The sequence below is a fragment of the Culex pipiens genome, chromosome 3, assembly GCF_016801865.2.
Source record: "Culex pipiens pallens isolate TS chromosome 3, TS_CPP_V2, whole genome shotgun sequence".
Classification (NCBI taxonomy): Eukaryota; Metazoa; Arthropoda; class Insecta; order Diptera; family Culicidae; genus Culex; species Culex pipiens.
This window is the reverse complement of record NC_068939.1, coordinates 78,043,273-78,063,076: the sequence shown is the minus strand read 5'-3', so window position 1 is coordinate 78,063,076 and position 19,804 is coordinate 78,043,273. Positions and strand designations below refer to the sequence as shown.

At 42.6% G+C, this 19,804-nt stretch overlaps 2 protein-coding genes across 5 annotated transcripts; both read right to left on the bottom strand.

Moving 5' to 3' along the window:
• Window positions 1-4,706: 4,706 nt before the first annotated feature.
• On the bottom strand, window positions 4,707-6,747 carry LOC120424879 (gamma-glutamyl hydrolase-like). 3 transcript variants are annotated; one of them, XM_039589140.2, is made up of 5 exons: window positions 6,599-6,747; window positions 6,111-6,407; window positions 5,427-5,912; window positions 5,025-5,368; window positions 4,707-4,818 (listed from the first exon to the last, which is right to left on the bottom strand). In XM_039589140.2, exons 1-5 carry the CDS (start codon window positions 6,682-6,684, stop codon window positions 4,745-4,747), a joined length of 1,287 nt encoding a protein of 428 aa, XP_039445074.1. In that variant the 5' UTR covers window positions 6,685-6,747; the 3' UTR covers window positions 4,707-4,744. The 3 variants fall into 3 exon arrangements, with proteins under 3 accessions (XP_039445074.1, XP_039445075.1, XP_039445076.1); XM_039589141.2 differs by having other exon boundaries at window positions 5,049-5,368; XM_039589142.2 differs by having other exon boundaries at window positions 6,111-6,420; window positions 6,599-6,698.
• An 8,956-nt stretch (window positions 6,748-15,703) lies between these two features.
• On the bottom strand, window positions 15,704-17,800 carry LOC120424880 (uncharacterized). Of its 2 annotated transcripts, XM_039589143.2 has the most exons (5): window positions 17,658-17,800; window positions 17,538-17,591; window positions 17,063-17,430; window positions 16,881-16,987; window positions 15,704-16,818 (listed from the first exon to the last, which is right to left on the bottom strand). In XM_039589143.2, exons 1-4 carry the CDS (start codon window positions 17,665-17,667, stop codon window positions 16,901-16,903), a joined length of 519 nt encoding a protein of 172 aa, XP_039445077.1. In that variant the 5' UTR covers window positions 17,668-17,800; the 3' UTR covers window positions 15,704-16,818; window positions 16,881-16,900. The 2 variants fall into 2 exon arrangements, with proteins under 2 accessions (XP_039445077.1, XP_052565192.1); XM_052709232.1 differs by lacking the exon at window positions 15,704-16,818 and having other exon boundaries at window positions 16,837-16,987.
• Window positions 17,801-19,804: the final 2,004 nt, after the last annotated feature.

Sequence of the window (19,804 nt, the reverse complement as noted above, 5' to 3'; positions counted from 1 at the left end):
AATTTGCTCTCAGTTCTTCGGGATTTCACTTTGCTACCGTGGCAAATGGAATGCTGCACGAAAAATCGAATCATGCAAAAAAAAAACAATTTTTTTAATTGTTTTTTTCTTTGTTTAAAAAAAATAAAAAAAGCTAAAAAACTTTAAAAAAGTTAAAAAAAAATTAAAAAATTAAAGAATGAAAAAATATTTAAATAATAAACATACATTAAAAAAATATATATCATTTTAATATAATAAATAGACATGAACTTTGATATTTGCAGCGGCCTTAAAAAATAAAAAAAATTAAAAAAAATTAAAAAAAAAATATTTTTTTAAATTAAAAAATTTAAAGAAATTAAAAAAAATCAAAATAGGTATGACCCCTAAACTGCCGTTCTGCGCATAATTGTCCCGTGAGTCCCTATTCGCCCTATGTGTCCCTAATCGTCCCAGTTAGCAGGTTATCACCCTTATTTGTGATCCTCTTGCTATACAACAGGTAAACAAGGCATAATGCTTAGTAAAACTAATGATTCCGTGTAAGAAAATACTTGGTGGGACAATTATGCGTAGAAGTTTAACGATGGGACAAACAGACTTGGTGTTGTTTTCAATGAGTTTCCGAACAAAGTACCAGATTTTATGTGTTTTTCTTAAAAGACACATCAGACTAAACTTAAAAATGTCATAAAGTCAAAATCGTCCAAAACTGACATGGGACAACAACTGAAATTTGACTAAAATGGGGTCGTGGCAGTGGCAGTGCGTGGCCGAATGGTTACGCTGTCCGCTTTGTAAGCGGATGATTCTGGGTTCGATTCCCATCTGCTGCAACCTTCCATCGGATGGTAAAATATCGGTCCCGGCCTTGGTTGTTAGGCCGTTAAGTCATTCCAGGTGTAGGAGTCGTCTCCATGCCATAAGTACAAACAACACACCAAACCAAACCTACTCGATGGAATCGCTGGCGGCGGTTGGACTCGCAATCCGAAGGTCGTCAGTTCAAACACTGGAGTGCTGGAGTGGAAGGTTCCTTGGAGTAAAAGAGGTTTGGGTGCTCTCCCCATTCAAGCCTTCGGACTCCTAGGTTCGAGCAGAAACTTGCAATAGAGACCACAAAAGACCCGGGGTCGTTAATGTGGATGTTTTGATTTTTTTGGGGTCGTGGAACTCAAGTTTTATGTAAAAATGTAATGTAGAAATGAAAAAAAAATTGTTCGTTATTCGATTATCCGAAGTCCTATCCAAACCTTCGGATAATCGAAACTTCGGATAATCGAGGCTTCGGATAATCGAGATCTCTGATTTTTTTCATTTTTGAATGTATAAATTTTTATTATTTTGTATTTCAGAATTTAATATCTTTTGAATTTAAGAATTTATAAATTTTAAAATTTTTAAATCTGTAATTTTTTAAATTTTTGAATTTTTGAATCACTCACAAGAGCAGACATACAAAATCCCGTTACACACATTCTAAACTTTGCCCCCGGCTTGCCGGTACTTGTCGGGTATCAGAAAATGAGTACCCGACAGGTACCGACACATATTTTTGAACTTGAGATCAAATTTGATACCTGCTTCGCTACGCGCGGTGGGAGACTCGGGGGAAAAATTGGTGTGAATCAAATCGGGTAGCAAATTGTTTAACTTTCGACATTTTCGAAAAATGAAATTCTTTGAAATTTTCAATAGGATTATAGTGTTTAATAAACTTTTAGCATTTCTGGGCATGAACCAACACATTACTTTTGATTTTGAAGGTAAAGTGGCAAATTTGATCTCGGTATTCATAATCCTGGTGCAAATGCCCTAAAGGTGCTTCCAAAAACCCGGGTCGTGGTTTGTTTGGTTTTGGGACGACAGCTTTTATAGAACTCCTGTTCAACTGAAATAAATTTCTTAAAGAAGCTATTACACTACCGCAAACAAACAAACAAACTCGTTTGTTTGTTTGCCGTAATGTAATAGCTCCTTAATTCACAGATTGTTTGCTATCTTAATAATTATCGTCAGCATCAGACGGAACTTGTTTAAGTTATTGCGTTTTTCTTAAAGGTGCTTTTTAAAAATTCGAGGCGTGGTATCAATATGGCGCTGCCTTCCCGTTTCACCTTAAGAATTAAATGCGTTAGATTGCACCCGGTTCATGGAATGGTTTAAGCTTAAAACCAATAGAAAATCGCAGTAATTTTGAGTTTTTGACCCAGAAGGAGGGTAACCGTATAAATTAGAGCAACACATGTCTCATGGTGAGAAACATTGGAAAGTGATAAACATTGAATAAAGAAGGTAATTAGCGAAAAAATTGTGCACTGTATTCCGCCGGGGAATTGAACCCCATTCTATGGGACCATCCATAAACCACGTGGACACTTTTTTGGGAATCTTTTACCCCCCCCCCCCCCCTACGTGGACAATTGTCCATACAAAAAAAAACTTTTTTGTATGGATCGTGGACAAACGCCATACCCCCCCCCCCCAAAGGGTCCACGTGGTTTATGGATGGTCCCTATCTCATTTCGCTAATTACCTTCTTTATTCAATGTTTATCACTTTCCAATGTTTCTCACCATGAGACATGTGTTGCTCTAACCAATAAAAAATGTTGAAAATAGGAAAATTGGTGTCGGAGGTTACGGTGGCCTTTCTCCTTTTGAAAACTTACTCATAACCTGTTTCTTATTAAAATTTGGCGTTAAACGTGACGCACTTTATGGATGAAGCCAAAGGGAAAAACTATGTAATTTTTACAAATCGATGTCTCTGTGCTCTGTTGTGTTAACTAGATAGGAATCCCAGCGAGACTAGCTCAAGAGCAGTGTTGCAATCCTCACGCGCTCACTTTTGTTCCATATTTCGCTCACGGAGCGCTCATTTTGGAAATATCGATAATCGTTTTACGTTTTTAAGAAAGTCTTTTTTTAAATTCTGATTGAGTTTTTTGCTTAAAGCACAGCAGGACAGTAGAAACATTACTTAGTGAACTATTTTTTTGATATACACCCAGGGTATGGACGTCTAAATAAAAGGGCCTAAAAACCTTAGAAAAAATTAAAAACAATTCAAGAGGATTTATGCTCTGGTAAGTTCGATTCAATGTTAGGGGCAGGGGGTCAGAATGGGCCACCCTTGGTTTTGGGCTTTAGAATGGAGTTAAACCAACTGTAAGGCAAGGGTCTTATAAAGGACGTCAAATAACAGCACCACACCGAAAACCACGTTTGAATTCATTGTATTTTTTGAATTATGAGCAAAAATGTTAATTTATTGACAAAACCACGCAAATGTTGTTTATTTCGAGGTTCTTAAATAAGCTTTCTCGAAAATAAGATTGTTTGAAAAAGTTTGTTCAATGTGTATAATGTTACCAGGAGCTATTACGAAGGTAATCAAACAACAACGGAACCTCTAATCAATTTAGAGGCTTGGTGGTGGAAGTGTTAAATAAAAATCCACTTGGGGACAGAATGGACCACCCTTTTCCTGCCTTATAAAAACAATCAAAAGTTATGAAATTTTGGTTAAATGGATTATGTCGCTACGGGTAGGTTCACAAAACACGTTTAATGCAACATTAGTTGATTTTTTAGTTGTTTTGATGCTCATTTGTAACAAAAGTGTCTAATTTCAACATATTAAAACTATTTTCAAAAATGTTTGTTTTGGTAAGTGACTATTTTCATAAACGTGGTCTAACTTCATGGAAACTATGTTAGAAAGGTCCCTTTAATCATTTATTATCTCCCTTCAATGTTTTATTAGACAAAATGGCTTGTTTTCTAAGGTGGCCCATTCTGCCCCGCACCCAGGAAAAGCACACAAAAAAATATTTTTTTTAAGTGGCTAAAAAATAGTTTTAAGCTAAAAATTTGCATCAACCAAGTATACAACATTAAAGGGAACATCCCAAAGCATAAGCCTACTACACAGAAAAAAAAGTTGAATTTTGGAATGTTGAAAATTTGGTAGGTTGAATATTACCTCTTTATTTGTGTACATAAAAAATGTGTAAAAATGTGAACCTGATGAATATTCATCAAAAACTGATGAAAATTCATCATTTTCTGGGGTAAAATTTATCATTTATTTTGCCACAAAATCTGTCACCATTTCCTGATGAATATTACCATCATTTTTTTTCTGTGTACACTGAATTCATAAATTTGTATGTTTTTCTATGGTTTTTGGCGCATTTTACTTAGGTGGGCCATTCTGCCCCATCTAATTTCAGCGTCATCTTATGTTGGCAGGTCAGAACTTTGACATTCAATTTAAGCTATTCAACTAAACTCGAGTGATAAATAGCTCAATAAGAAGTGAGCAAGCAAGTTTCTATCAAAAGTTTTTTCTAAATTAGTTGTTTAAATTGTGAAAATCAGCAAATTGGATGGAGTTGGGAGCGAGTGCTTAACCTGCTAAACATACGAGAATTTCCGTTAGTTCTAGAAACTTCATGACCAACGCGCATCGGCTTCAAAAGGAATAAAAAATCTACCTACTTTGGCTCACCAGCTCACGTGAGCGCAAAACGCTCCGGTGAGCGCGCGGTGAGCTACCTGATAAAAATTCACGCTCCAGCTGGAGCTAGCACACCTTCCGTATGCGCTCGCTCATCCGCAACCCTGCTCAAGGGAGCACAGGGGCACCTAGAGATTTTTTTCTATTTGTTCATTGGGCTTCAATATTACCAATTAACAATGCAATGTAAGCAATATTCAAACACTTTCCAATGCTTATATGTTTTATTTTCATATGCTTATATCCCAGAACATCTGTTGGAGTTGTCCGACTTATTGCACTTATTCTTTCTCCGTTTGTTGGAGTGTTGAGCTGGAAAAATAAAATTTTCAAGATTAAAATGCCTTATTTCAGAAATAAAAACTAAACTTTGTAAGCCGAGAAGAATAAACTAATTGATTAGTCACATATTTTATGAAATATCAAACATTTATTAATCATTTTCAACAAAACATAAATGCAAATTTCATCAATTCATGCAACAAAAATCCCCACCATGCAGTTAGCACATTACACACCTGTGGCCAACTTCTTAACGGTACCTTTCTTTGCAGCAGCCACCCTCGGCGGGTACACCGGCGGAAGTTCGTCCAAATAGTCGACATTGGCCTCGAACAGGTAGCACTGCTCGAACGCCGATCGTTTCAGTCCCGTGAAAGTCGCCGGAAAGTTGTAAATCACGTGCTTATCGATGTCGACCTCACTGGCAAAGTGTTGCCCATTTTGGCGAGCCTCGTTGACGAAAAAATCGGCAAAGTACTGCGCGGCCCGGATGGCGTTAGGGCTGTGCGAAATGTTCTTGCCGCGGACCCACTCGTAGAGGTTTTTCTCCGGGTGAAATTGGACACCGTAAAAGGGTAATCTGGAATAAAATAAATTTGAAATTTACCTTTCAAAGAATAATGATGCGAACTCCGTACGTCTTGTGCTCAATGGTGGAGATAAACTCGAGCCCGTTCCAGTCCTTGTTGGTGGACATGACGCGCCACTCGCGGTCCAGCCCGTACTCGGTAAAGTTCTGCTCCGTCGTGCAAAACTGATGGAAATTCGCCGTAACCGGTTCGTTAGCCAAGATTTGCACCACATCTTCGGGGGCTTTCGCAAACAGTCGGCTGGTCCGGAAATCCGCCGTAAAGTCCAGGTGCAGCCCCTGGTTGTTGGAACTGCAGTGCGCCCGGTGTTCGTTTCCGTCTGCGGCCAGATACGTGAGCAGTTCGAAGCCCAGGCAGGTGCCCCACACCGGGAAGTACACCCCTTGGGCGTTCAGTTCCACCGCGACGTCGTAAATGTGGCGACCCGCTTCGGCGTACCCGTTGGATTGGTTGAACCAGGTGGCGCCACCAGGGAACAGGGCGCCGTTCAGCTTGGGAAGGAGGGCCTCGTAGTAGTCGCGGGTTTTGTTGATCCTGGGAAAAAATCAATTTAGAAAGTCGTTCATGAATATCAAACATCTGAACAGTATATCTGAAATTTGAGTGTTCTATTTAAACTCGCAACCTTTGAAAACGCTTCAAAGAAGCTCTAATCAAACAATAAAGTGATTCAACATCAGGTACCAGATGGAAATACATGCTTGCTAAGGTCCTAAAGCTCACTCAACTCACCAAATGGGAACCACTCGCGCGCCGGCTCCCTCGACAAACTTGACGTAGCTCGCGGCGATGTAACTTTCGTAGTTCTCCTCGTACTTTTCTGCCAAGCTGTAGGACATTTCCTGGGCAAGCACGCCGATGATTGGCTCCTCGTTTAGCTGTGACGACGACGACGACCCAACGCGACTTCGGTGATCCTCGGAGCTTATGACGGTGGCACTTTCTACGAACAACCGTTCGGGGGTTCCCACGATCGTCACCAGCACGAGACTCACCGTGAATAGTACGGTACTTGGCGCCATGATGATGCTGTAAATTGTAACTGTTTATTACCTTTAGGTTTTGTTAATTTTGTTACAAAAATAAGATTCTCATGGACTATAAGCTTTGGTTGTCACCAGTTCATAAACTTTTTGCAACCGTTGTGCACCAATAACAAATTCAATTTATTTGAGAGATCAAAAAAAACTGTTTTCCCAAGAATTGCTAATGTTGCTTACACAGAACTGCAGGCATGTGCTCGCGAACACACCGTCCAACTGATACTGACGGCGAGAGAGTGGCAATTTATTTGCTGCTGGACCATTGTCAATTCTTGCTGTCGTTGCTGCCTATCAGCAATTATCAATTTAAATGTGATGAGTCAGTTTGCGACAGAGAAAATAAAACAGAAGCTGTTATCTCCTCCTCGTGAACGTCACTCCATTGCGGGCTGCTCTGGCTCTCCTGGGGTTAATCTTAGGTACACATTGTCGAACACGCTGCGTTCGGGTTTGTTTAGTATGATGGCGATTTGCAACTATCGATTGCAAGTGGGCATCAGTGATGCACCTGTGTTGATTTCTTTTGTCTTTAATCACAAAAATGCATCCTAATTTCCGTTTTTTTTTTTAATTTTTTGAATTAAATAAAATTCAATCTTAAATACATCGCATCGATCGAAAGTACCCGTTCCTACTGTTCAAATTTTGTATCTATCCGAGTATTTAAAGTAGCTTCACATAGTCGTACCCTCGTTGAACTCGAAATGACAATTAAAGGCTGGGCGACTCCGTCTAACAATTTATGTTCGTCAAATGCATCTCAATTAAGATTTAATCTTTGTATCGCTCTCCACCAAATGGACTTGAGCAAAGATGTGCTGAAATTTTGAGCTTATTTTTAATGTTTTCAAAATTATTCAAATGTAACCACGGTTATTCTAAACCAGTGTTTCTCAACTGGTGACAAATTCCCCCCTGGTAGGGATTTTTTTTTCATTCTAGATGGGAAACGAGGATGCAATGGAAATTCAGTATTTTTGACGTTTTTTGACAAAGCCCTAATTTATTTGATAACTTTCAACATTTTTTTTAGATTTTATCTTAAAAGGTGTTTAAAGATATAACTGAGTTTTGCTTTTTTTAAACTACAAGAAGTTAATTGACTTCTTCTTTTGTTTTTTGAAGAAAAAAAAAATAATAAAAAATATTAGGATTGATTTCAATGACGTTAATTGGACGTTAAGTTAAATTCCGAATTAAATATCAAACAAGAATTGCCGTTCTACGCATAATTATCACATGTAATTGTTGGACGATTTTGACCTTTTAATTTTTTAGCTTAGTTTGTCGTATACTTTAAGAAAAACACATATAATCTAGTACTTCGTTCGGAAACTCATTAAAAACAACACAATTATGCGTAGAAACACAGAAATCGGTCGGAAAATTTCAAACGCGTTTTTCTCAGTTCTGGAGTTTTTTTTTAAAAGGTCCAATAAACCAAATTTTCAGTTTTTGCTTTTTGGGTGTTTTTTAATACCCCTGACTCGAGGCCGTTTCAAAAACACATAAAAAGCAAAAACTGGAAATTTGGGTTATTGGACCTTTCGAAAAAAAAAACTCGAGAGTTGTGCATTTTTGAACATGAGACAATTATGCGAAAGACGACAGAGAAGTTTTATTAAATGGGTTTGCATGGAACTAATAGAAGTCTAACCAAGTGAAAACTATTTGAAATGCATTTTCATACATATAAAATCATAGCATAGCATATCTGGAATCGATCAAAAATATTTTCTTTTTTTGTGGATTTCTTAGATACAAGCAAAAACAAATCTCTTCAATATATACTTATATTTTTTTTAAACTAAATGATTTTTTTTTTCTTTACAACTTATTTTTATTAGGTCCTTTTAGGTGCTGCGACCAGGTTAGGACCGAGGATCAAAAGTACACAAAAAATAAATAATAATAATAATAAAAACCGTAACTGAATTAGATGATCATTTTCTCGTGCCATGTGTGTGCGATCACATCAATCTGTTCCTCGGGTGTCTTGCACTTGCTCAAGCGAACTCTGTATTTTCGGTAAATGGCCCACAGCTCCGACTCGCTGTACAGCATCCGTTCACCTTGTTGCTCCGTCGGGGTTGCACCGGCGTCGGCGCCAGTATTTCCTTGACTTCTTCCTGCGGGACGAGGATGTTTATCTTCCGGTACCGCTCCAGGTAGCGGAGGAAAATCCGCCGCGGTAAACACGGCTCCTGCAGGAGTCTGTTTGTCCTTCTTCCATGCTGGCGGCTTTGGCTTGGACGCCTGCTGTCTCGACTGGATGAACTGCGCACGTTTGGGACAGTTGCGGTCCAGACCCTCGTGGGATCCAGAACAGTTGACACATTTCTTGGCTTCCGTTTCTTCTGCTTTGCACTTTTCCGTGCTGTGGGCACCCCCACAGCTGCTGCACCTGGGCTTGAGATGGCAGTTACTGGTTCCGTGACCGACCTGCAAGCAGTTCTTGCACTGGGTCACGTGCGGTTCTTTGTTCCGGTAGGCCACCCACCGGACGACGACTGGTTCCACTTTCTTTACCTTGCTACTCAACTCCTTCAGACTGGTGTGCCCCTTGGGGAAGAGCACGATGAAAGGCGTCTCATCGATGGCGGGAAGCTGCTGCTTCCGCCTGATGGCGTGTACTGCCAAGACGTCCAGCTGATGTTCCGTCTTGAGCAGCTCCTTGATGTAATCCGGTTCCACGTTCGGGAGACCTCGCATTACTACCCGGTGCGGTCTCGCACTGCGTTTTCCGTGCGTGTAGAATTGCACCTCCTTCTTCTTCAAATGGGCTTGCACCGCGTCGAAGTCGTCGCTCGAGAAACACGTAATTTTGGTGCCATACCGCGTCAGTTTGTGTTCCGGCTGGACATCACATGACGACATCACCTTCGCAAGGCGGGCGAAGCTCGTTTCTTTCACCACCAGCGGGGGCTGCTTCTTCTCCCCGGCCGACTTGCCGGTTGCTGGTACCACGGGGATGGTTTTTTCTGCTGCTGGGTTCGCATTGTTGTTGTTGTTGCTCTCCTCCGCTAGCGGGCTGAACTTGTTGTTGCTGAGCAGTTTCTCCATATCGCCGTCGTTGCCGCCATCGCCGACGTTGATCTCCTCCTTAGCCTTCCTGCGACGAACCTTGACCACGGGACGAAATTCGCCCCCGTCCTCTCCTCCTCCTTCGGAGTCTTCCACCTCCATGCCCGTCGCCGCCTGCGGCTTGGGTTGAAACCCGTCCGGTTTCTCCCACACACTTTTCCTCAAGGCCGCGTTCCAGTCCGGGTACTTAGCCGAATGGTTAAGCGATCTGCCTTTCAAGCAGACGATCAGGGATCAAATCCCACCCGGTCACCTCGCCACCGATTTTTCGGTGGCAACTTGAACCCCCTGCTCCCTCTGGGAGCATCAGATACACGGTAATTAATTACCACACACACACACACACATGCCGCTCCCCCCACTACAACAACTAGCGGTGGGTGAGTGGGGAATGGACGGGAAGATGACCAACCAACCACACCGCAACGAGTGAAGGAAGGAAGGAAGACTCTTCCAACAAGACCCCCAGGAGATCATCAACATCCATCAAGACGAAGAACAATAGATCTCGGATCTATAAATAGACGCACGGCTCCGTGATGGCAAGGCCGATTGAGCCAGTTAGGGTATAGGTTAAGATAGAGGACAAAGAATAAAAAAAAAAAAAGGCCGCGTTCCAGTAGAACGTACTTCCATTCTCAGCTCTGTGCTCCGTCCACTCACTCTCCACCGTCGCGGCCGCCGCCATAGCCGTCGGCGAAAGTTAACAAAACACCGTCAAAAGCGCTAAGCTAGCTCGAAAGACGACCAAACCCAACGAAAGTTGAACAGGGTGTGATAAACTAATGATTGCAAAACAACTGGGCATTTTAAAACACTTTTTTTCTCACTCAAATGGTAATACCATCGCCTGTAATTTCAACTTTTACATTTTTTTCCCATATTTTTTTATTTGGCCATTAGGGTGACCTACGCCATGTTAGGGTGAGCCATGCTCCTTTTGGATTTTTTCTCTTGATGAACTTCCAAAGATTTTCTTTTGTACTGATTATTCCATCGCTGGTCCTTGTCCATTTGACAAGAGTTCGGAAGTTCTAAATAGGGACGTGGCGTTACATCGTGCTGCCATCTGTTTTTTTAAGTGCAAGAGTGGAAAAGTGCTGAGTCATCGTCTAAAAATAGACGGCGTCCTATCTCGCCCAGCAAAATGAAGTCGATAAAGTAGGCGGTTTCGATGAGAAAAAGTTCCCCCTATAACGTTTGATCCCGATTGAGGGAAACGTTCTTCATGGCGGGGCTTGTCGATAAAGCTGAAGTACCTCGCGCTCGGCTTGCCAGCGTAGAAATGGGTCACCGAAGCTCGGCAGAGCTAACACCTTCCAAATGCCTATGCGAGTTATTTGCATGTATATAATGTAGATCTAAAAATACATGGAAACAACTCAATTTGTAAGAAGCGGCCGCGTGGTCCAGTTTGGTTGGTTGCACACACACACACACATATTTTCGACAATAAGCTATACCTTAATGCTTACATACTCAAAATTCTCAAAAATGTTTGGATATCAATTTGACGGACAATTGAAAAACCTATCAAAGTCACCCCGGTCTATCAAAGTCACCCCAGTTTACGGTACCCTAACATGTATAGGTCATCGTTAAAATTTCTAAGTTATCGCAGTTTTAGTAAAAAAAATTGCCGATTTTTTGCCGTTTTCGACATTTTCCAGTTTTTGCGCGCAAGTTTTTATTTTCAAAAATTCGTATCTCGGAATAATGAAAACATAACTTCATTTCATTTCATTTCATTTATTGGATTGTTTTGGCAAAAACATCAGTGCAGTAATTATCCTAAGCTGAGATATGGGGTACCTTTCAGCTGACTAATTCAAACAGTGTTTAGAGTTTACTGGTACACGGGAGAAAAATTGAGCAGGGGAAGGAAAAAAATTACAAAATAACCTTCGAAATTGCTAATAGATAGGGGATAGTTAGAGGAAAGGAGGTATTTCTTATTCTAATATCACATCAAGGGGACATCCGCTGCAGCAGAGGGTTAGCTGATGTGGCACACCCCATCCAAAACTTTGGAAGCACTCGTAGAAGCCAATCGTCAATCAGCTCCATCTTCGCCATCCTGTGGACGTCGTCAGTCGGGTGGAAGGGATCCAGGTTTAACACCATCTTCAGCAGCCGGTTCTGCTTCACTTGCAGTTTCTTCCGATGTGAAGCAGCGCAATCGTGCCACGCCGGGTATGCATACGTCATCGCCGGTTTGAGCACCGTCTTGTAGAGCAGCAGTTTCGAGTTGCGGTCCAAGTAGGAACGTCGTTTCACAAGCGGGTAGAGCATCCTGGTGATCTTGTCGCACTTGGTCGTGGCGTTCTTGATGTGCTTCGCGAACGTCAGTTTCTTGTCCAGGGCGGCCCCCAGGTAATTGACGTCCTCCGACCATGGCACATGGCTACCCCACACTGAAACCTCCCTGCGGGGAAGGTAGCGTGGGCTTCGCTTGCGTGTGAAGAAGATCGCTTGCGACTTCTCGGCATTTGTCGTTATCTTCCACTTCTTCTGGTAGCGTTCGATGGCGTTTTGGGCGGCTTGCAGCTTGGTCACGACGATGGTTGGGTCGGAGTCTGACGCGAGGAATCCCGTGTCGTCGGTAAAAAGGAAGTAGCTGACGCCATTGATCATTGCCAAGTCCGCCGTGAATATGTTGTAGAGCGTGGGACTAAGGACGGCACCTTGCGGGACGCCGAAGAGAACTTCGTGCCGGTCCGACACATGTCCGTTTACCACAACGTGGTACGATCGGTTTTGCAGGAACGAGCGGACGATCTTCAGGATGTACAGCGAAAAGTTGGCGAGATACATTTTGTGCAGGATTGCTTCTTGCCACACTGAGTCGTACGCTTTCTCGACGTCCAAGAGCACCATGCCGGCTGACTTGCGCCGCGCGAAGTTCGCGCGCACCTCCTTCACGAGCCGAACGAGCTGATGATTGGTGGAGTGCCCTCGCTTGAATCCGAACTGGGTGTCCGGAATAACCCGCGTGTTCTCCAAGTGTTGGTCGATGCGCACCAGAATTACCCGCTCCAGGAGTTTGCTGAGGGTTGGCAGCAGGCTGATTGGCCGATAGTTCGAGGGGTTAGTGGCGTCCTTGTTTGGCTTCGGAATGCCTATCACCACCGCATGCTTCCACGCGGCTGGGAAGTATCCGAGTCGGACACAGGTGGAGAAGATCTTGGCGATGAAGATGTGCGCCTTCCGGGGAAGCCGCTTCAGCACGATGTTTCTCAGTTGATCCTGGCCCGGTGTTTTCTTCGCCTTCAGTCTTCGGATGAGCTGCGCCACCTCTTTGGGACGAACCAACCACGAATGGTTGTCCGCCAGCGGGGTCCGATCGATGGCATCGATGGAGTTGTTCACCTCTGCGACAGTCACTGGATCATCAGGCATCTGGTTGGTGTGAGCGCTAGCGAAACTGGCCGCCAGTAGTTTAGCCTTCTCGGATGAGGATGCGATGATATTTGTTCCCTTGCGCAAGGGAGGGCTGTACTTGGTCGTCTTCCTCAGTGCCTTGGTGATTCGCCAAAGCGTATCCCGATCGTCGTGCAGCGTCCGTAGCGTGTCCTTGAACTTGTTGAAGTTTGCCTGGTTGCACTCCTCTCGAATTCGCCGGTTTAGCGACGACACGATGTCCTGGTAGATCGGGTCCCGTCTCCTGTACCATTGACGCCTTCGCGTGTTGCGGAGCGCGATCAGCCTGCGAGTGTCCTCTGGGATTGCAGCTGTTTGGTAGCTACGCTGTTGAACTTCTGGAACTGAAACAGCTTCGGCGTCCAGCAGGATCTTGGTGAAGAACTCTACCGCTGCGTCAACATCGGCTTCCGTGTTGAGGTCGGTGACTTCGGGGTTCAGCAAGTCCAGCTTCGCGTTTATCTCCCTTTGGAAGCGCGACCAGTCAGCACGAGCGTAGCAGCGAAACTTGGGGGATGACTGCTCAATCGGAGCTGACAAGCTGACGTCGAACAGCACAGGCTGGTGGTCTGACGAGAGCTCGTTCAAAGCGATCGGTTTTGTCATGTCCAGCAAGTTGTTGGAGAGCGCCAAGTCCAACGTCGAGGGTCGACCACGCCCCGCCGGGTGAAACGTGAAGGCGTCAGGGAAGTGGACGAAAAAGTTCCCGCTGTGTTTGCTCGTGCGCAGTTCCAGGAACGATGTCGAGCATTGAAATCACCGACCACGAAGAAAGGCTCGGTCCCTCGCGTGATGGTGGAAATGTCACGGCGGAACTGTGTCCATGCTGAGCGCCGTCTTGCCCCGGGGAAGTAGGCAGCGATGATGTGTACATTTCCGTCCGCTGTACTGACGGAAATGCCAACAGTTTCGATGACCTTGGTCGAAAAATCGAGCTCCGTGTGCGTTAGGCCCTTGCGGACCGCTATCAGGACGCCGCCGCCTCTTTCGGCATCGGCTGAGTCGCGGTCGAATCGAACACAACGGAACTTTGGATGGTAGAAGGCTTGTTCCTCGTGCAGCCAGGTTTCGGTCACGATTCCCACGTCCACGTCGTGCCGTTCCAGAAAATCAAAAAACTCTAGCTTCTTTCCGTGAACGGATCGTCCGTTCCAATTAGCCACGCGCAAGATATCTACAGCGTTAGACACTGTAGATATACTTGGCTGTAAGCTCCACGAGAGCTTCGAGTTGGTCGAGTCGCGATTTGCAGCTTTTCAGCCGGGCGAACACTTCTCTCGCAAGGGCGAGGAACTCAGACATTGTGAACAGATTGCTGTTGATGTTGTTGCTGCTCCCTTGGGACAGCGCTTCCGCGAATGTCATGGTCGATGTACCGACCGGTGAGTCGTTGCCGGTGCTACCGTTCTGCGGCACGGTGTTGCGGGGAGGGGTCAGGATTGGGGGTTTGGCGTTCCTGAGTTGTGCTTTCTTCTCGGCCAGTTTGGCCAAGTAGTTTTTCCGAGTTGGACAGCCACGGTAGTTCGCGGTGTGTTGGCCGCTGCAGTTCGCACACTTTATCGCTTCTCGCGTCACGTTCTTGTCCACCCTCGCCAGGTCCGCTTTGTTCGGCAGCCTGCACTCTGCCGAGAGGTGCTTCTCGCCACATTTCACACACAGCGCCGCAAGATTGCAGTTGCGCATTCCATGCCCGAAGCGTTGGCAACGGTGACATTGAACCGCATCTGTCGGTTTCCGCTCGTAGTAACGCCAACGAACGACGATGTTGAACACCGCCTTCACCTTTTGCAGATCGGACAACTTCACTGTCCCTTTGGCAAATTGGAGAAGGTACAGCGCACTCTCCTCCAGCCCGGCCACTTTCCGCGAGAACAGTTTAAGCTCCTGGACGTGGACACCGAGAACAGCCAGCTCAGTTTCCAGTTCAGCTTCGTCGTACACTGGCAGTCCCGAAAGGACTACTTTCATCGGCTGTTCAGCAGCCGGGGTGTACGTATGGTACTGGATGTTGGCACCCCGAAGGGCCGCGAGTGCACTGCGGAAGGTGTCTTCACCAGAGCAGATCAGCTGTACGCCAGTCTTCGTCGCCTTCATGTTGAACGCTGTTTGCTGGATTCGGCTTTGCCCCAGAAATTCGCGAAGCTGCCGGGTCGATTTTCCGACCACCGAGATAGGAGGTACACGTACCTTCTTTCCTTTTGCAGGTTCCCCGATTCGCAAAACCGGGGGTGGTGTTGGATTTGGCGGCAACGAAATTGGGTCGTCACCCTGCTCATCCTCCAGCCCGTCGAACTGGTTGCTTGTCGGTATGTTGACTTCAATCACCTTCGTTGAACCGTCACCACCCTCGCTGGTGCTGCCTTCGGTGTCCATCGCAAGTGCCGCTGCTGCTGCCGCCGCTGCTGCTGCTGCCGCTGCCGCCGTCGTCGACCTCAGGTTGTACGGGTTCTTCGTCGGTGTTTCCTCTTCGAGGTTAGGGTCGTCGTCAAGCTTGCGTTTTTGTGCACTGTTCACTTGTACCGTTTGCGCCGTTTCTTCGGCCGCATTTTGCACTCCCGTGTCCGCGGAGTTCACCTGGTCCGACAGGATGCCGATTCGCAGGTAACCGAACCGTAAAACAGCGAAAAAATCGAAAAAATATGCACCACGAAAACGTTGGTTTGTTTACACTACCAAACCAGGGTGTCAACCAAAACATAACTTCACCATTTTTTATATGTTATGTAAAATTTTCCGAGGAAGGTCCCGAGACCTTCAAAAGAGCATTTTAAGTTTTCATTTGACTTTTCAAATGTTAGGCTAGATATTTGAAACTTTTCACTATTTTTCCTTAAAAGCCTGTCGTTTGTCGTTTGCGCTCAAGCTAAAATCGGTTAAAATGGTGCGGAGTTATGATTTTTTGAAGAATGTGATTTTTGCAAAAATCGACGAGAATTGCAATTTTTCGGGCCCCCCCTAACATGGCATAGGTCACCCTAATGGCCAAAGAAAAATATACGGCCAAGGAACCCCTCATAAAAATTTGAGCCTGATCGGATAACTGTTTTCTTGGGGAATTGCTGAATTTGTATATTTTGCAGTACAATTTAAGTAACGAAAGCGTAACGATGAATAAAAATATAATATTTAGCCCTGATTGTAAATATATTTACATATAAACATTGTTTTACTTGAAATGTACCTTGAAGGGGTATCAACTCTGACAACTCCCCAAGTGAAACATAACAATTTATTGATTTATTTTTAGATACGTGATATACATTGTATACAATCTTATAAACAATAAACCAATCAATTGAATGTGATAAGAACCTGTCTCGATATGCGCAATTATTGCGGCGATTGTTGATTATTTATTTTTTTTCGCTTACAACAGACACCCGAAAGTTATTCAAGAATTTCTTCAGTTATTAAGCTTATTTGCTTGAAATAAGCTAAAATCTGCTTTAAAGTTTGAAGTTTCTGAACTAACTAACGATGGCATTCTGGAGAATGACCTGCTATAACGGTGGAACATTTCTGCTAGAAAACAGTAAGATCATCCAGCAAAACAGTGTTGAATCTACAGGGGAGGAAGAAACGTGGGGATCCTCACGTCCACGTTTGTTTAGTCAATTAATCGTTGGGAGCCACCATGCTAAGAAGTTTTGGTGCTCCGGGATGGGATATTGCAAGGACATTGTATTTCCATTGTAATGCCCTGGACACTACTGCATATACCGTGGTTATAGCGTCAAATCTCCCTCAACAAACTAATCATATTTGGAATTAAACATTGAAGTTTCTTATAAAATATGGGAATTTGACTAGATCTGGGATTGCTCGGGATTTCATTTTCCATAAAAGTGTTCACGTGGATCCACTAACCTACCACTGAGCTACCGAAAAAAATACTTGAAAAAAGATCTTTTTTTTATTATTATTATAAACAGTTTGTATTTTTAATGTGGTTTACCTGGGTTAAATTAATAAATTTTAGGCATTTTCTTCTGCTTCAATAGCGTTTACTTTTGCTATTAAATCGTCCAAGTTCAGTACATCTGCCTTTTCCATCAATGTTCGCTGCAAAGTCCATGAGGAAATTAGTGTTAGCCATACTAAACCATTATTTGCCACAAACAACGTCAAACACATTACCTGCTTACTCCGCAGCATTTCGATCCACTTTTCTCGCGTGACGCGCAACTTTTCCATCTCATCGCTGCTAATCAGTTGCGCCTGGCTTTCCGTCACAAAGTGCTCCAGTTTGGCCAGATCCGTCTCTTCGGCTTTGATCTCGGCCCGGAGCCGTTTGAGTTGTGCCTTCAGCGTGATGGTCTGCAGGCGGGCTTCCAGCGCTTTGGACTGCTCCTGGTAGCAGTAGTCGTCCACAAAGGACGGTTCCAGCTCGGTTAGGCCCGTGAGCTGTTTGATTTTGGCGTAATCGGCCAGAGATTCGCAGGCGGCATCGCTCAGGTTGTTCAGGTCGATGCCAAAATCCTTGAGCAGTTTATCGTTGCGGGCGTCTAAAGGTGAGAAAATGTGGTTTTGAATTCAAGATGAATTTTTAAGAAAACAAAAAACCATTTGGGATTATTTTTTTATTGTTTTTGAAAATCAGGATTGTACTTACTCAGCAGACGAACTTCATCCAACATTTTGTTGTTGGTAAAAATCCTTGAAGTGTCTTAAAAATAATGGAATAAAATATAAGTTTTAAATATGCAAAAAAAATATGTTATTAATTACTTACCTTTATCCATTATGAACTGTTTGAGATTATTATTTATTTTTTAAAGAACTAAAAATTAACCGAAAACTTCGATTTGTTTACATGGGCGCCGAAAAAATTTGAATCCAATATTTTGACAGCTGCATGCACTGCAAAAAGTTAGCATTTCGATTGCGTCGATTTTTTTTCGATGCTCAGAACAGAGATGTGTGCCGAAATTCTCAAAGGAAATTGATACACTGCAGGTTGAAATAAAAAAGACACCAGAACGAGTGCGAAAGTTTAACTAGAGGAAATTCTCGTATGTTTGGTAGGTTTAGGATTCGTTTCTATTTCCATTCAATTCGATAATAAATAAGTTACACAACTTATTTTGCAAAACCATTGACAGAAACATGCTTACTCACCTCGAATCGAGATAAATATTAAGATTGGTACTCGGATTGATATCATCGACATCGAGTGAAACTTTTACGGCTGTCGGTCAACTTCACAGCAACTGGACTGAAAGTTTAACTCCATGTTGCACTCGATATTCTTTTTTAGGGAAGTTCCTAAGCACCTTCATGGGGAACTTAAAACAAGTACGTTTTTTGTATCGCGATTTTTTTATTTTTCAAAATCTTGAGTTTTTTTAAAGGTTCAATCAGCTATTGAGCAGTTCTCTCATATTTCGGACATTCGATTTTTTTTGTATTTTGTAATCCGACTGAACCTTTTTTGGTGCCTTCGGTATGCCCAAAGAAGCCATTTTGCATCATTATTTTGTCCATATAATTTGCCATACAAATATGGCAGCTGTCCATACAAAAATGATGTATGAAAATTCAAAAATCTACGTATCTTTTGAAGGAATTTTTTGATTGATTTGGTGTCTTTGGCAAAGTTTTAGGTATGGATATGGACTACACAAAAAAAATGATACACGATAAAAATTTTTTTGGTGATTTTTTATTTAAGTTTTTATGATTTGCAGAAAACACTATTTTTTTTATATGTTTTAGAGGACATCAAATGCCAACTTTTTAGAAATTTCCAGGTTGTGCAAAAAATCTTTGACCGAATTATGAATTTTTCAATCAATACTGAGTTTTTCAAAAAATCGAAATATTGGTCGCAAAAATTATTCATCTTCATTTTTCGATGTAAAATCAAATTTGCAATCGATAAGTACTTTAGTGAAATTTTGATTAAGTGCACCGTTTTCAAGTTAAAGCCATTTTTTGGAAACTTTTATTGAAAATAGTCACAGTAATTCATTTTTTTTAAATTAGTGCACATGTTCGCCCACTTTTGAAAAACAAAATTAAAGCTGAAAAAAATCTCTGTATTTTGATATTTTGGACTTTGTTGAAACGACCCTTAGTTGCTGAGATATTGCCATGCAAGTGTTTCAAGAAATTTTAATCAAGACTAACGTTCTAAAAGTGCGTAATATTGAATATTTGCCCCCTTTTGAAATGTTAGCCTTGATTTAAAATTTTTGAAAAGATTGTTTTCGAAAAGATCGGAAAATTTCACGCATGTTTCATATTTTGACATTGTACATCGGACCATTAGTTGTTGAGATATCGATGATAGAAAATGGTGGGTTGTTTGGGTGAGATTTGGAAAACATCAATTGGGTACAAAAGCCCTACGTCAATTTTTATGTAGGGAAAATATACCCATTTCAATCACACTAAGCTGTTCGATCAATTCTCATCACTTTTGCCGTTTTCCGCTATTAAATCAACATTTTCAGATGTATCAACAGTGATGAGTTGTTTTCTCACTTTTATTTGAGCTATTGATTACTTTGGAACAGTCAAAACCATTTTATTTAAGCTGTAAATCATGATAGGTTCCCCTACAATGGTAAAAATACGATTAACCCTCTAACGCCCATGGTTACTCCAGAGCACCACAAATTTTTGTGTTCAAAATTAAATTTCTCTGTTACCATACATTTTTTTAATTTGCTTCAACCTGCATTTGTTTAAATAGAATGTTAACTTATAACCATCAAAATTTCATCAAATTTGGACGGTCCAGTTACAAGTAATGTAGAAAAACATCTCGATTTTGCTCTGGGCGGGAAGGGGTTAAAACCCATTTCTGACCACTTTTTTTCATGTTAATGCAAAAAAAAAGACAAGACAACATTTTTTTCGATGGATCAACTATGG